The following is a 17,046-nucleotide window of genomic DNA, read 5'->3' on the forward strand; positions in this document are numbered from 1 at the left end:
TTTCAGTACAAATTTGACTAAAAAAACTCTGACAAACTCATCAGAAAAAGAGCTCTATGTTAACTTCCAATCACAACCAGCAACTGAAGTAATATTCCATCCCAAGTCCTCTGAGCCTTTGGGGGAAAAATATTGTCTCTCTTACTGTCACAGTATTGTTGAGGTAAAAATAAAGGCTTTTTTTTTTTACTCAGCCCTTTCTAAATCATAAAGAAGAAATCATTTAAAGAGAAAAAAGGGGGGAGAAAGAGTGTGTCAAAACCCTTTATTCTCCAGGGGTTTTTTTTTGAGCATCCATAACTATGGACTCCCAAAAATTAGAAAATTTACGTATTAAGATTCCTAAGCAATATGAAATAATGCCTTTTTTTCATGAATGCACTGGGCACATTCAAGTTTCAATGAGTTATCTCACTGTGTTGATTTAATACTACTACTTTTTCTCTATTACAGTAGCTCAGATTTCCACATACTTTGTATCATGTCCTTACATTCTTCTGGAAAAATACATAGAATTTCTTAGTTGCACATATTTTCTGGTTTTATTAATTCATTTTATCTTTTCATTTCTGTGGTCCTAAGAAAATCACCTTATTTATTCACCTTATATCTTCTCTTATTTGTCTTCTCTATTTTGTTCGACACAAAATAGAACAATACAGTTTGAGAATCTTAAATTTTCAATTTTCCTTCCAATTGGAAATGTCATGAGGCTGACATGATGCTGTGAAAACGTGGAACATATACCTAACATGTATCTGTGTCAAGTACTTTGTGATGCGTCATGTCAACTACTACAAGAAGAAACTTACAGTGAATTTCCAGCACTGCTGTTATTCACTATTAGTGAACTTTCTTTCATTTCTCAAGCTTTACTTTCCAGCAGGGAGCAGAAACATCATCGTTTGATATTGGTAGCCAATGTTAATGTTGGTGAAAATCAATATTTAGAGTAAATGGCTCAATTATTCTTTTCCATTCCCTTCTCCTTTTCCTTGAACAACTAAGAAAAGAAGAAAAGTAATTATGGTAATTATGATCAGTCTTTAAATAGTTCTTTCCCTAATATCCTTTTTCATGATACTTGTGGGAGTTTAGTATCTTTGTCAAATGTAACATCATAATATCTTGTCAAATATTGTTGAAATCAAAGAAGTAGAAAAAGCTACTGAGGACTGACAGAGAGATTCAAATTCTCCCAGGAAAAGCTGAGAAATGAACCTGAATTATCCATATACTGTGTCAGTTCTCTAGCTTGAACTGCATGAACAAATATAGAAACTAGATACCTGCTGTTGACTTTTTCAGAGTGTACCTAACAATTGAACCACCTGCAGAAGATAAACAGAAAAATGCCTGTTCTTCATAGATGAAGTAGGGCTGAGCAGTTTGGTGCTCATCAAAGCAGAGAAGCATTTTGGTCTGCATGAAACAGATGCCTTGGAGATCTTCAGTCAAAAATGAAAACATCTACAGATCTGAGGTATATGCAGAATTAGGCATCGGATGAGCAGTTCTCAGGATGTCTGCTTTGGATCTGGGCAATTTAAATTCCGCCTCAGTCCACTCTACCTCTTTCTGCAGACAGGTCCCTTTTTTGTCCATATCAATGGTTTTAACTTGTAAATGCGATAGAGCTGTTTAGGAAATAAAATTAATGAACAAAGCTCCAAGAACAACAATTTCCTTCTTGACTGGAAACTTTCAAACTAATTCTAAAGGCTACTGCATACCATGTCTTAGCAACTGAGAGGAGACAAACACAGAGCCTAGTGCTGGACACAGGCAGTGCTGTTCTGAGAAGCAATCACGTCATTTAAGCTAAGGAGGTACTGCAAAGAGAAACGCATCCAATTAACACAATAAAAAAAAAATCTCAAAGCCCTGTCTCATCTGCAGAGCATTAGCCAGTGTGAACAGCAGAGATGGGTTTATCCTCATTCTTCACTGCTTCTCTGAAGTGCAGAGAATGTGTCCCCAGGGGCTCCATTCAGCACAGTAAGTATGAACACATCAATACGAACCAAGGCAGCATCCCTCTTTTGCTGGCCTACAGCCAACATTACGGAAGTAATGTGCAGCAGGCAATTTCATATGTTGCTCTACCTATGTGTTTAAATTTTAATCTCTGTGGCTGGATGTCACGTGGGCACTGTCTTAGAGCATAAGAATAACATTAATTCTGCCATCTATATTCTGTAGATTCATCTTTACCAGCAGGAAAGAAACACCATCCAAACGGCTCCCTAAGAGTCAACAGGCAGATTGCAACACAGCCTTCTCCCTGAGCTCCCCTCCCTGCACCCTGGAGCAGGAAGAGAAAGCTGTCACTACCCAGTGTTACCACCAGAATTATTGCCACCACTTTGCTGCTGACACCTCCATCTCCACTAACAGTTGGAATGTAATCCTGCACCATCCCACACAGCAGGAGCCAAAGGTCTCTTAGGGCCCTGGCTGGTCCCCATGTCCACTTAGTGAAATAGGGCCCACATTACCTCCTGTGGTTCCCAAGTCCTGCAACACACAGAAGGCCTCAGGGAGGGGACAAAATGGAGCCCCCCCTTTCATGCACCTTACTGCTACCTTTCTCCCCTCCTTTATCCTTTTCCTCCCTCTTCCTGCTGTTATATATACATATACAAACACACATAGTCCTCCACCCTTCCTTTTCCCATAGGGTCTCCTGTTCAGACCATTCCCCTCTCCAGGATCTCTTCTCTTCCTGAGCCCCTGCATACCTTTTCCATGCTCCCTTTTTTCTGCCCCTGCCCCTTCCTGTCTCCAGTCCAGCCCTGCTCCAATCCCTTGCAGCCTCATCCACTGCAGCCTGTGAAGCCCATGCCTTTTCCCCTCACTCAGCCCTCTCCTTCCTTCCCCTCTTTCAGCCCTCTGCACCCTCCTATTGGAAGCTCTCCCAAACATTATCACAGACAAATATTCACAAAACATCCCAGACACGCATTCCCATTGCCCTGCCTGTATGGAGAAGCTGAGACAGACTGAAAAAGGAGGGTCCCTGACCCAAGGGACATTCTCAGTCCCTCTCTTCCCCATAACCCATGGAGTGGGCTGCATGACTGCCAAGATGATGTCAAGAGGCCAAGGTGGGACTCCACTGCCAGCAGAACTGTCAGCAATCACTGTCAGCAGAATGGGTCAGGAGAAGAAGAACAAGAGCCCTGCTCCAAAACATCAGCATATGGGGGCAGCTGCAGCCTAACTATCAGTTTCAGGCTCCCCTCTCCTTACTTGTCCCCCCGCCAGCTTTGGAGTATGGCTCTTGCAGCCCCAAAGTGTACAGCCAGGTGGTTTTGATCTTGCCCAACACAGCCATCACATACTTGGCCATGGTATCCATCTGCCACCACCTTGTGGAACAGCAGCAATGGTCAAAGCCTCTTCCTTCTACAGCCAGGAGGCACAGAGCCTGCTGCCTTCCAGTCATCACCCTCCCCAAGGAGTCATCACCCCAAATCGAAAGTGTGGGAGTTGCCAGAGGCAGTGAGGCTCTGGGCCATGACAGTTGTCTCCAAGCCTTAGCAGATTTCTTCCGGGCAACACAGACCACCATCTGGGACGCAACAAGAAAGGAACTCTCACTGGGCGTTTTTCCATCCTCCTCAAGCCAATGCAGGACAAGTGTATTCAGGTGGCACTAACTTCTGTTTTGCAACCCTTCACAGTGCTTCTCTCCTAATCATCCTCCCCTTGTTTGACCTGGAGAAGCTGGTATTCCCCATCAGCCGTCTCCTGCAGGGCTGGCAACGATGCCTCCCTTGATCATGTGCTCCCCCTCTGCCATTGAAGCCCCATCCTGTGCTGCTGGCATCACAGGGCATGGGGAGCTGCAAGGTCCTTTATTATTCCACATCAGGAATCTTCTTGTCTATCCCCAGGTCCCCAGGGGATATTTGAAGCTTTCCTGATGCTCCCCCTTAGCACTATCTGGCTCCCACCTGGGTTGCCAGGGTGACTTCAGAAAACCCTCTCCTCCTACTCCCTCACCAACCCCCTCCTTTCCATGCTAGTGACTCCAGTGCAGCTCCCAGGATGCCTTTGGCTCCCTCCGCATGTCCAGGGCACTGAGGGAGAAACTGCCCCAATCCCAGGAGGCCACCAGTGGTGCCTGGGCTGTCCCCACTAGGTAGAGCATTGCAACTCCACAAGCAACTGGGGAATGTGCCAAAGACCTGCCAGCGGTGAGACTGCCGGGGCTGAGCTCACCAGGCACAGCTACCAGCACAGGGTCACCAGCCCTGCCCCAATCACCCACCCCCTGGGCCTGTGAGGGTGGTGCCATAGCTCAGTATCACAGCCACCAACAGCCCTACCCCTAAACTCACCCCATGATTTTCCCTGCTGCTCCGAGGACATATTCCCCAACATGAAACAACCTTTAGAGGTGGGTGCTATTCACGAGCTTCCTCAGATCCCCAGAAGGGTTATGCACCTCCCTCAGCTGCTTGCCCTTGCATCAAGGGAGGAGTCAGACCAAAATGTACTGGCTGCACTGTGCTGGGGATCTTTATTAAGCAGAAGAGTGATAGAAATGCCCCAATCCGGAGGCCTCGGGGCACAACAAGCACTGTGGGCTTACACCAGTCTGAAGGCTCCTCAGCCCCTCCCAAAGGATGGGGCTGGTCTACTACATTTTAACAACAGCTTGTTAGAGAATATGGACTTTCTAGCAGCCTCTCAGGAGTTCTGGATCAACAGATGAGAGAAGAGGCATGACTTTCCCTTGGCCCAACGGTGCTAGAAGGTAGAGTAGGAAGCTGCAGGCCAGGCTCTTTTGCTACAACTGCGTGAAGTCATCGAGCCAGTGAAGGGACATGGCAGAATGAACAAGATGTGCTGCGGCTGGAGAGGCAGGCTTCCCAGCAATTCAGTGGGTGCTGCATGAAGCTGGGCAAGCTCCAGGTCCTGAAAGAACATCAGGCCCAGGACACCTTTGTGCGGTTGCAGATCCAGCTCCTCTGGGAGATGGATCATGGCACTTGCTTCTTCCATGTCTTGAGAAGAAGGGGGGTGACAAAAACATATTGCTAGCATCCTGGCAAAAGGATAGCACTACTCATGTAGATCCAGAGCAGATGAAAGAAAGAACTAGGGCCTTCTCTGCAGCCCACTTCTCTTTGGATAACATTGATTTCTGTATTTGCTATGCGCTGAGTAAAAGTACCCAGCAGTCAGCACGGCTGACCGGGACTCACTGGAGCTCCTTCTCACTGTGGCTGAGATCTCAGAAACACTCCACCACATGCCCAGGAACAAAACTCCAGGCTCTGCCAGGTTGAGCCTCTCAGGAGTGAAGAGCTTTGCCTCTCATGCCAGATGGCCATGATAGCTCTCCTGCCAAAAAAAGCGGGTCTTCTGCAAACCGAGGAACTGCTGCCCAATATCACTCCTTAGCACAGATCATAGCAAAAGCCACCTAACTGTGGCTAAGGTCTGTGCTGGCTTATGTGATACACCCAGGCCACAGCCACATGATCCCAATCCAGAGCATCTTTCACAAACTCTATCTGATCTAGGACCATATAGGGACACTCTGTCATTTGCCCTCCTTCTCCTTCTGGTCGCCCAACCAGGAGAAAGTGCTTAACAGCAGGAGTAACGGCTATCTTATAGGGACCTTGAAGGCATTCAGGTTCCACTGCTGCTTTGTGGGGTCCAGCAGCTGTGTACTGCTACGGAGTGCTCCTTCAAGCTCAACAGGGTCCTGTTGGCTTCAGGTGGAGAGTGAGTCAGGGCTGCCCTATTCCAGCCATCGCTGCTCCATCATCATAGAGTCCTTCCTCTGTATTCTCTGTCAGGGGGTGATGGGCCTGGTGCTGAGAGGGGACTGGGGCAACTCCACACTGCTTACCTGGCACACAGTGTAGAACACCCAGATCATACCACCATCTCCTACCTCAGGTGAGCCTTACAGGAGGCAGCCCCCTCCAACCCCTAGCTCCATGGAGCTCCTTCTCAGGCCTTGGCCTGTGATTCCCTAGCCAATCCCCACGCCACTTTAGTAAGCTTTGAACAGGGTAGGTCTCTGCAGGGGCTGGGTACTCCCCTTCCTTCGGGCAGAGGGGTTCTTCACTGTGTTCTCGCAGGAGACCTTCATGAATCCAGTTGCCAAGTTTAGCCTGATGCAGGGGGAAAACAGGGTCTACATTAGCCACCTAATGGTCATCTCTGTTGGAGTGGCAATCCTGTACAGATTTGTGACAGAAACATTACATTACTTTGCACAGAGAGTGAGTGAGAGTGTGTGTATGTAAAGGTACTAGAGGAAATGGCAGAACAGGAGTTAAAAGAAAGGTGCAGGAGGAGTTAAAAGAAAGGTCTGGCCCTAGATGTGACTTACACTTCTACCCCAGACCACAAGACTGCACTGGAAATAAGAGGCAGATACCGCCAGGGAGATGGGATATCAGCACTCCCTGATGGATACCTGTTGCCACCTCCAATAGACAACAGTATTTCTTTCACCTACTTCCAAATGGAAGAGAACAGGCACTCCTGGGTACACAGCAGCTGCATCTCACACTGGAACATTTCACAGGCCCATGTCTCTGACACTGGGCTGTTGTCCTTCCCAAACAACCTCATCCCCCAGAACAACAGATGTTCTCTGTGAGGGCTGCTGTCACTTCTCACTGGCCTACTGGCATTTCAACATGGGCATTGCAGGGCCTGGTGGGAAGACAGGTATCCTTCCCATAGGCCAAAGGCTGTGGAAAATAGGAAGGGTGTGCACCTGGCTTTCTTGCCACGGCTACACATGGAGGCAGCTGCCAGCAGAAGGATGTGGCAGTAGGGCAGCTGTAACAGGAGGTTTTGCAGTTGAATGGGTGCTTGCCTGTCTTCGTGAGCCATCCTTCTGCAGTGAATGTTGAGAGAAGTGGGATGAGCCCTAGCATTTGGAAATTTGCTCATCCCAGTTGTTTTTGTCTGGTCATTTATCCAGCTCCTTTGAGAGATGGATCACAGTACATATTTCCTCTACACCTTGGAGAAAAAGAGGATGCCAGGAAACACATTATCTACATCCTGGTAGAGGAGAGCATTCTTCTTATGGATCTGGAGCAGATGTGAGACATGTTGAGGGCTTCCATGTGGACCTCTCCTCTTTGGATACCAATATGGCGTCCTTCAGTAACCTGCAAGCCTCCTGTAAATGTTCCATATTTTTAGCCACACAGCTCTTCTGAACTGATTTGTAAAAGACTTCTTCACTACTACATGGTTTTCTGTTCGATCTGCTACAGTGGATTTTTTTGACCCTTGTTGCTCCCACAGGGATATTGACTCCAAGCACATTGTGGTCACTATTACAGCATGGTACTTCAATTAAGTTGGATGTTAGCACAGTATCAAGTCATATCATTTTGTGGATCCTTGTCTGGTTGTAGGTTGTATCCTAACTGGCTGTTCCACAATCACTGACTGTGTCTACTTCACATCCCAGTGTGAAATTTGGCCAGTCTATATGCGTGTCATTGAAGTTTTTTGTTACTACTGTTGTTCCTGCCCTAGCTGGCTCTCTGATCTCTATCAGCACATCACAGTGTTGCAGTCCAGGTTCAGAAAGCGGTGATACAAATCTCTAGGTCTGGAATTTCAACCTATTATGATAATGAGCTGGTTAGTTTGATCTAAGTCCTCATTAGCATATAGTACATCTTTGTCACTAGTATGATTTACCTAATCCTTCTGCACATTTTGTATTCTAGTATTACAATCTCCCACTGATTGTCTTCCACAAAATTTCTAATATGTTTGGTACGTCAATATCTTCTGTCAGGAACAGGAACTCTAGTCCTGCGTGTTACTTTCAATGCTTCTAGCATTTGCATAGAAGCAGGTATACCACTGCTTTGGTTCCTGTTTTGGCACCCTATTTAAATGGCACTCCATTTGTTTTCTATTTCTTATTTGAGTATTTAACTTCCCCAGCCTCTTCAGTCCACAAGTGTGCTCGTAGCTTTCTTGATGTTCAGCATCAGCAGCCTGATTTCGGTAGCTGAAGCCCATCCTTCCTGTTCAAAGTCACTTTTTACAACGTTCCATGGCAAGAAGTTGCATTATCAAATAATTTTCTATTCCTTGCATGGGGATTGAGCAATCATGTATGGTAATCATGTAATCATGTATGTCCTCCTCACTGCACAAGGACATGCCAAGAGTCACTCACCCATCTTTTATGGGCTCCTTGACTGGCTCCTGAAGTAAACACTTAATCTTTGAACGTGACACTTAGCCACTTAACATATAGGGTTAACTGAAGTCTCCTGTTACTACTGAGTTTCCTGCCTTCACAGCCTCTCTGATCTTCCCGTGCGTGTCACAGTTTCCTGTCACCATCCTGGCCAGTGTCAGCAGTATAATCCCTAAAACTGTTTTTCCCTATTTAGGTCTGGAATTTCAATTCACACACTAGCCATCTGGATCACTGAACTATTTTTCTCCAGTTAATACGGGTTTCTCCATAAACCAGATCTGATCAGGCTCTATGGATACAACCACATCTTCCCAGAATGTTTCGATTCCTGTACTTGAAAACTTGTGGCTTAGACTCACAGAAAAAAAAAATCTGATTGTCTAATCTAAACTCCTTACTATAAGAGGGGCCAAAGTTACTCCCTTTGTTAATTATAATTTCAGTTGCTATGCTTAACTACAGGGCATCTTTTAAAAAAGAATCTTGATTTTTACATATTCAGTAATTACATATTCAGTAATACATATTCACTACAGCTCTTGGTAAATTATTCCAATAGTTAAGTATTTTTACCTTTGTGCTGTATTTCTAGTCTGAATGTATCTGCTATCCATCCATCATGTCTTAACTGTTTTCTGCTAGGTTGTAGAGTCAGATGGTTTTGAGCTTCTTTCCTCCACTCAAATACTTAAAGATTGTCATCAGATCACCCCTGTAAGTTTCTGCTCATGGTTTACACGTTTCTTTTCTGACCATTCTTCAGTTTTGTAGCACTTTTCAAAGTGAGAATAGTAGAATTAGAAAAGGATTGCAACAATTTTTTCACAAATACCAAATGCAGAGAAAATATAACCTTCTCTTCTCCTGTTCAATACTCAGCTCTATAGATCAAAGAATCACATTAGCTTCTTTGGCTGCAGCACCACAATAGAGGCTTTTGCTCTACTGATTGTCTGCTCAGATCTGCTCAGACTTTTCCCATGTAACTGCTTTCCAGAGTAGAGTTCCTGTCCTGTAAATATTGTCCAACTCTTCGTCACTAGATGTATGAACATGTATTTGGCCAGACTGAAACGCATATTGTTTGTCAAGATCCAGTACTCCAAATAAATCAAACTGTTCCATGTCAGTGACCTATACTTTTTATTTTCATTTTCATTTTTAACAGTTTCCTTAATATTTGAGCAATTTGTTAAATCACAGGCACTGACAATTATATTCAGAAATGTGGAATCACATAAGCAATGTGAGCTTTTCAACAATGATTCTTTCTTTGTTGTTATTTTGATACTGAATTTTGAAGCACTTAATATGTGACATATTCATATATTATTAGTCAGAAACTCATGTGGTACTAAGTTGGTTGCTAACTGATTGGTGTTTTCTGTCTTTTACCAATGTAGCATTTTAGATCCATAACCTTTATTGGCTTGTCTGGAAGAAATTTCATAAAAGAAAAGGCATGAAATGAAGTTAGCTTGACAGGTTCTGTTTTGCATAAATGCATTCTGATTGGCATATCATTCTTCTTTAAGCTTCATTAATAAAGTTCTGAATGAACCATTTTGGTATTTTATTGGGAATTATATCAGATCAACAAAATGAAGTACCTAGGTCATCCTACAGAACTTTTAAAGATATTATACAACTTCAGCATTTCATCTCTAGATCTTCATCACTATTTCAAAACTTACCAAAAAATAAAACTACAGCTTTGATTCTTTATCCAACTGTTTAAAAACCCTTGAGTGCAAGTTATCTTGACTTCACTGTTTTAAGTATCAGTCTAGCATCATCACTGTTTGTTGTTGGAGCAGAGAGTATATCCTGAAATGAACTGAAAAATACTTTTCTCCTACTACCCCCCAAGAAAACAGATTTAAATAACTATTGATTGGTTCTCATTTTTTGTGTCAATACACATCGAACTATAGCAGAATCATTGGCTCACAGCTCTGTTATGCCAATGAAAATAGTATGCATTAGTTCAATTTTCCCTTTTTTGTAATTTCTCTCATAATTCTTTCGTAATACTCCTTGTAAGAGTTCACAAAGCCAGTATACTGACCTTCAGTTCTGTTTCTCAAAATGACATCTGGTGTATTTCCCCCCACACAAAAAAAGAACTTAGGTCAATCAGTAACATGCAGAAGACTATTGTCTTATACTAATGACAGTTGCTGATATTCTCATCTTACACATGGTTTTAGGTATACAGTTTCCTTAGAAAACCGGGTTATGCAATTGCACTATTTGTTAGCCCTCTCCCTGCAACAACTTTGAAATCGCCAGCCAATAACCTGAAAAGGGATATAGCAGTCTCAAAAATCAGTTTGCACACATTTCATGACAACTGGTTTCTAGGTCACGGAGAGCTTCTGTTCAAGTCCTCACTGGCAGAAATAAGCTCTTATCCCAGAGCTCTTTAGATGAGTTTTTAAAACGATCAGATTGAGAACTCTCAAAAGAAGGAAGGCCAGACTGGGAAGAAGTAGGAATAGTGACATCAAACACAAAGCAGGCTGACCTGGTGGAAAAGGTACTCCTTTATACCTTGGCTCTGTTCTCTCCCCCAGGTATGAGAGGAGCAAGACGCCCTGATGACCTTCATTTATTCCCACTCTTTTTCCCACGTTGTCTATGTAAGGGAAGTTACTACCCAGAGCCCTGTGCTTTCCTCCTTCTGCTCATGTGCATGTAAGTAAATGATTATTCCCTGATGCCCTGACTCAGCTTTCTTCTGTTTTGCCTTTTCCTCTCCTACCCTCTTCCCTCTCTTTCTGTCTCTTCACTGGCTCACATATATGTTGAGGGTGAAGGAGGGAAGAAGAGAACACTGGGGCCCCTTGGTCTGTATGTATGTAGAGTGTGTCTCACCTTTCCATACTCCAACTGCATAGACTATGCTTACTATGCCAGATGTGACCTCAGACATCTTCAGATCTATTGGGGGATGAGTGGGGAGAAAAGTGAAGGGGATATTCACTTATTCCTCCAGCTGCTTAGCCCTCTCCTGCTAGTCTCTTATGCTGCTCCCACTTTGCTGAATCTAAAATGGCTGGAAGAGAAACGCACAGTCTTTGGTTCCATTTCTCCTACTGAGCCATTCATTTACACTTAGCATAGCACAGCCAGTGAGGGAGCCCACAAAAAGCAGGTGATTCTCTAACCTACTGGCTTCTACAGTGGTTTCTCCCTCTGCCAGTCCATTGGGCATTTGTTGCAGAATGGAGTCCAGCAAACTAGCCAGCTGGCTTTGGCAGGTCCAATTTGACCCAGAGACTGTTAAATAAAAAGCATGGCCTTTTCTGTCTGCACAGCCACCCATGATAGCCTGACAGTGATATCAGCCTAAGCCAGCTATCGCCTGGGCTGTTTCTTGCTCAGCTGTGGGGAGGACTTCGGATGATAGCTGGGTTATTTGTGGAGAGGGTGTCTGTGGCACAGTCTAATGTAAGAAGTTAAAGAAAAGTGGTAATGGGAGGAAGGTATGATAGGCATGTACTAAGGATGTGCAGAGGACCTGTGGCCCTCTGGCAGCACAGTGCCTTACCAATCACATGACTGAACCACTGGGTCAAAGCTGACTCAGAGAGTCAACCACTGCAGGTTTTATGTCATAGGATAACTGAGGCTGGAAGGGACCTCCGGAGGTCATCTAGTCCAGCCTCTTGCTCAAAGTAGAGTCAGCTATGAGGTCAGACCAGGTTACTCAGAGCCTCATCCAAACTGGTCTTGAAAATCTCCAAGGATGGACACTACACAGGCTCTGTTGAAAACCTGTCCCAATGCTCAACTGTCCTCACTGTCAAAAAGGTTCTCCTTATATCCAGTATGAGCATTTCTAGTTTCTCTTCCCCCTCACCACCAAATACTATTTGGTTGTAATTTCTTTGAATATTTTGCAACCATGTGATGTCACTTCACAAAACACATTTGCTACAGGCTTCTATGAAAAGACATCAGAGAAATCAGAGCCACCACTGGAAAAACTGAGAGCATGCATGAGCATAATAAGTTTGAGCTTTCCATTCATTTAAATACATTCAAGGAATTAGAGAAATCTTGCCACACCAGTCAGATCAACCCATATTAGGATACGTCTAAATTGTAGTCAAAGGTACAATTGCAATGCATTCAGACTGGAATTACAATGCATTCAGACATACAGGCAGGCCTGAACTATCTTAAAATCGGTTAACTCAATTACTGACAATAATCATTGTTGATCATTGCACATAGTTGGCACTCAAATATCTGCTAAGATCCCACCTGTATTTTACAGACTGTACTGTCCAGCAACCTCAGTCAAAACCTCCTTTACAATCATTGAAGCTGAGTCCCAACAGACCTGACTGCTAGCTGTTGTCAGTGGCAGAAGCCAGTTGCAATGCTCATGAGGTCTCTGGTTTGTTGCATACCTGCTATCATGCTATGTAACACAAAGCACACCACACTACAGTGGGTGCATGTGCAGAGAATGTAACTGGGTATCATCTTCGTCTTCTAAGATAACTTTTCAGCTTTTCTCATACCCTAGGAAATCCAAACCTGATCATCACCATTGTGATTTCTGATGTCCTCTCTCAGACTGAAAGATGTTACATGACTCCATTTTGATCTTATGAATATGGAGCTACTTTGTTATGACCCTCTCAATTACTTTTTCCCAGGGAGGGAATAACTAGAAAAATCATATTTAGGAAATAAATCTGACATCTAACTAGACAAACTCTGACATCTAACTAGATCATAGCAAAATGTCCCTGCAGAAGATGGATAAATCATGTGGTTTGCTTAAAATTGGAATGGAAAAAGCCCCGCAGCAAGCTCAGGGCACAATCCTGCATTGGCCTTTGTGTGGTGAATAAACTAAATGTGACAAATTAGGAGCTTTCTAGTACTAATTTCTTCAAGTTAAAGAACCCAAATTCTGAGTTCAAGTTAAAGAACCCAATATCTGCTACATGTAAGTTCAGAGGTAAAACCAACAGAAGTGTACCATTCTTCTTTTATCTCTAGAACCTGCTCGGTCTTGGAAAGGCAATACAGAGCCCATAAATTAGACTAATTCTGCAAAAATCTAATGAGATGTACCATACGGCAAGAACACAAAGTTCTACATCATGTTTGGGATTTAGTTTCCAACCACATGCTAGAGGTCAGACCTAGCACTTAAAAGCACTCTTTTCCTAAAATAGGCCTGAAGAATCCTCCCAATAACTCCCAGAAAGCTGGAGTACATATTCTATGCTATCCAACAAGAATTGTTCTGAACAAACCTACCTATGTGAAGGAGCCCAAGTAAAACCTGACATCAGTCAGTCCAATCTCTAGGACTCTAAACACGTGAAGCCCCCACTAAAGCAAAACAGTGTACAAGTTTCACTTCAGGCACCATTCCTACATTCAGATTTGACTGACACAGAGATTAGAATCATTGTCTTACAATTCCCCTAAAACAAACCTCCATAACATGAGCTCAAGGAAAATTCCTCAATTAACTGTATAAATAGGTCCCTTATGTCCACTGTGCTCTCAGTATCCAAAATGAGTACCTCTTGTAGAAACAAAAAGTCAATATAGTATGAAAAGTCCAGTATCTCTAACATTAAGGGCCATATTTTAAGAGTACAATTTGTGCACAGAAGGTGAATTTTCCATCATCACTATCCCATCATTATTTTAATACATAGATGCTCTTTTATATTTTTATGTATGTGCACACATCTGCATAGTATTTATATATGCACATGATACTTACAACAGCTCAATTGCACAGGCTTTTTGGCAACTCAAATTCCAGGTCACAGATCGTAAAAATGCTGCCATGCATAGGAACAAATATCTGGATGGCTAAGTATGAAAACTGTGTGTCATTCTGCACAATGGAGAGTGGGTGTTTCTAGATGTGGTTGTTATTTTTTTGTGGGGAAAGGGATTGGACATTAATGCTACTAGTTCAGACATTCATTGATAAAGGCGGTACAGATAATTTGCTAGCTAACAGGATAATGATGTCCTTGGCAGTTGGTCCAGCCTAACATGTATGTATGTATGGAGCATTTGGTAAAGGCAGGAGAGGGAGGCAATACATGTTTTCACATGCTACAGACACATAGATCGAGACTCTCCAGATAAGTATGAAGAATCTTAAGGGAAATAATGCAGTTAGCTGTGCCACGTGGCCATTACGGAAGGCACAGGAAACTTCTTTAGGCCATGAAGACAGCAGAAACTGGCAAGAGACATTGGCTAGATGTGGGAATTAAATCTTAAGGTAGAAACTGGAGTCTCTAGTTTAAAGTTTGCTGCTACAGGAGTACAGGGTTCCTGGAAGTGCTCACCATCAGCAAAGGGCTTTCCTACTGAGACAAGATGGGGTGTCACAGCATCAGGCTTTAGCACCATCCCTCAGATTTAGTCTGGGTAGGTGGTTCGATCCCCCTTGCCTTCAAAGGTTTCATTTCCTTACAGATGACACAGGGCCTGTGTGCTTGGTGGAAAGGCATAAGAGAGGGAGGTGTTCTATCAAATGAGCTGTGCTTTTCTCTTGGGGCTGTTTTGGTGTCTTGAATGCCACATGCCCATATAACTCATGTCTGTGCATGTGGTTTGCACAGAAGGAAAGTCTCCTGTGGGGAGGAAAGTGTGCCACAAGATGCTGTTTTTCCCTGTAGAGACCTGTGCTCGGTGATCAAGGGATCTTTTGGAATCTGCATATGTGTAGGAGGGGAGAGCTAGGTTACACAGTCTAAAGGCTTGGGATCCTCTGCTGAAAAATATATGTGGCCCAGTGAAAAGACGCTATTCTGCCCACTGTGTCCGCTTGCAATGTCTCTGTGAGGGGGGAGGGATTCAATTTTATTTGCTGTTCTTCACTGAAGTCTGGGTAGAGGGAAGGGGGAATGGAGAAGACGTGCAGATTATTGCAGTGTTATGGGTACACTCGGATAACAGTAAGCCCACTACTGAGCAAAAGAGGGAGCCGCTCCCCTGATCCTGCTTGGGGAGGCACGCCCCGCACCTCACACCCCCTTCCCCGGCGGCACTGCACTGACCCACATGTTCTCTGACCTTCCGCCACGGGTGATACGGGGAGATGTCCCCCCCACGCCGGGCACGCTCCGGAGCCCTGCGCACCGCTCGCCCCGTCCCGTTTGCCAGCACCTAGGCCAGCGGCCGGCGACTCGCCCGTGCCCCGCGGCCGCCCGCGCTGCCCGCCCCACCGCGCCGCGGGAGCCGGGGCCGGGGAAGCGGGGAGCCGCCGCGCAGCTAACGGCGCTGTACGGGCCCTCGGCACCGAGCAGGCGGGCTACGAGGGGCGACGCGCGCCCCGCCGGTGGGGGGCCGCCGCGCGACCAGCCAGCGGCTGCGACTGCCCGAGCATCCGCTAGCGCCCTCCCTGCCAACGCCTTACCCACGGTCCGGGATCCGATGCAGCCCATCACTCCGGCAGGTCTCCGGGGAGAGGCGACGGCCTCAGCAGCGAGGAGGAAGAGGAAGGGAGCGGGGCAGGTCGGCAAGGAGCCAGTCCCTTCAGCGGGAGACGCCGGGGTGGCCCAGCCGGGACCGGCTCGGGTTCATGGTCAGGTACGAGCGTGGGTCTCTCCCGCCGGGGAGACGCAGCCGGGAGGGAAGCCCGCGGGCCAGGCTGTCATCGGCCCCCGCGCCGCGCCTCGGCGCTTTGTTCCGCTCCCCGCGCGGCTCCGCGCCGCGGCCGCCTCCCCTCCGCGGCCGTGCCTCTCCCTCTGCCCGCTCCCCGCCTCGGCGGCGCCCCGACGGGGAGGCGGACTGAGACCGGGTAAACAGCTCCGGCCCGGCAGCGCCGCTCCGATTGGCTGCCGGCCCTCGGTGCCCGGAGAGGCCGCGCCGCGCCGCGCCGCGCCGCGCCGCGCCGCCCTCGGGGAGCGTCGCACTGGCAGCGGCAGCGGGCCGGGCGGCGAGGAGGCGGGGGCCCACCGGGCAGGCGGACCGGTGCGGGCAGCGGGAGCCGGGCGGGCTCCGCGGGGGGAGCCGGCGCAGGCAACCTGCGGGCGATGCTGCACTGGCGGGCGGCGCGGGAGGCTGGGCGGGCGGGCGGGCAGGTGGGGACGGGGGACGACAGGAGGGGCGGGAAGGGAGGGCTAGGCGGGCGGGGGGAGGGCGTCCCCGGAAGAAGAAGAAGCGAGGGGCGCAGAGATGCTCGAGATGGAGGCGGCAGGACGGGCGGGCGGAGGGCGGCGTTTTGCGAGGGTTTCTCGGTAACTACACTTCCAAACTCGATTCAATTAAAAGAAGATCCCCTCTAGTGGCCAGCGGCAGCAGTGGCAGCTGGATCCCTTGGGATGGGCCTGGTTCGCTCAAAGACACCCGCTCCTGACTGAGCCGAGGTATCCTTCTCGAGGGATTCCAGCCCGGGCGCAACCCTGTGGGGACTGCGGGAGCCGCGGAGGGGCAGACAGCTGCGGGTCGCAGAGTGACCCTAGCGACAGGCGGCTCCGAGGGAGCCGTGACCCACTGCTTGATGTGCCTCTTCCAGAGCCCTGGGGGGGTTGGGCTTCCTGGAGGACTCTGGATGTGCAGGATGCAGACTTGCAGCATCAGCCTCATCCCATCGCTGTGCAAAACAGAAGAAACAAGTCCAGCCCTCTGGAAAAGCGTTCAGACCTTTCCTTTGTCCTCACTCACATGGAGGTGGAGAGGGATGTCTCCAAATGGAGAACATGCTGTAAGTCTGTCCCTTCACAGCCCAAATTCTTTCTCAGCTGATAGCAGCTGCAACAAGCAGTGTCCTCCTGCTGTTTACTCAGCACCACTGACTCTTCCCAGTCTCCTTCTTCCAGCTT

The 17,046-nt window shown here is 46.7% G+C and overlaps 1 protein-coding gene across 1 annotated transcript in view; it reads right to left on the reverse strand.

Moving 5' to 3' along the window:
- Window positions 1-16,279, reverse strand: part of FAM131B (family with sequence similarity 131 member B) — a 36,165-nt gene extending 19,886 nt beyond the window's left edge. The window contains exon 1 of the mRNA XM_064518990.1: window positions 15,639-16,279. Coding sequence (XP_064375060.1) covers window positions 15,639-15,666 — 28 coding nt within the window. The 5' untranslated portion in view covers window positions 15,667-16,279. The remainder of the gene's footprint in view (window positions 1-15,638) is intronic.
- Between the last annotated feature and the right edge of the window lie 767 nt (window positions 16,280-17,046).

The sequence above is a fragment of the Dromaius novaehollandiae genome, chromosome 1 (assembly GCF_036370855.1).
Source record: "Dromaius novaehollandiae isolate bDroNov1 chromosome 1, bDroNov1.hap1, whole genome shotgun sequence".
In the NCBI taxonomy this organism is placed as follows: Eukaryota; Metazoa; Chordata; class Aves; order Casuariiformes; family Dromaiidae; genus Dromaius; species Dromaius novaehollandiae.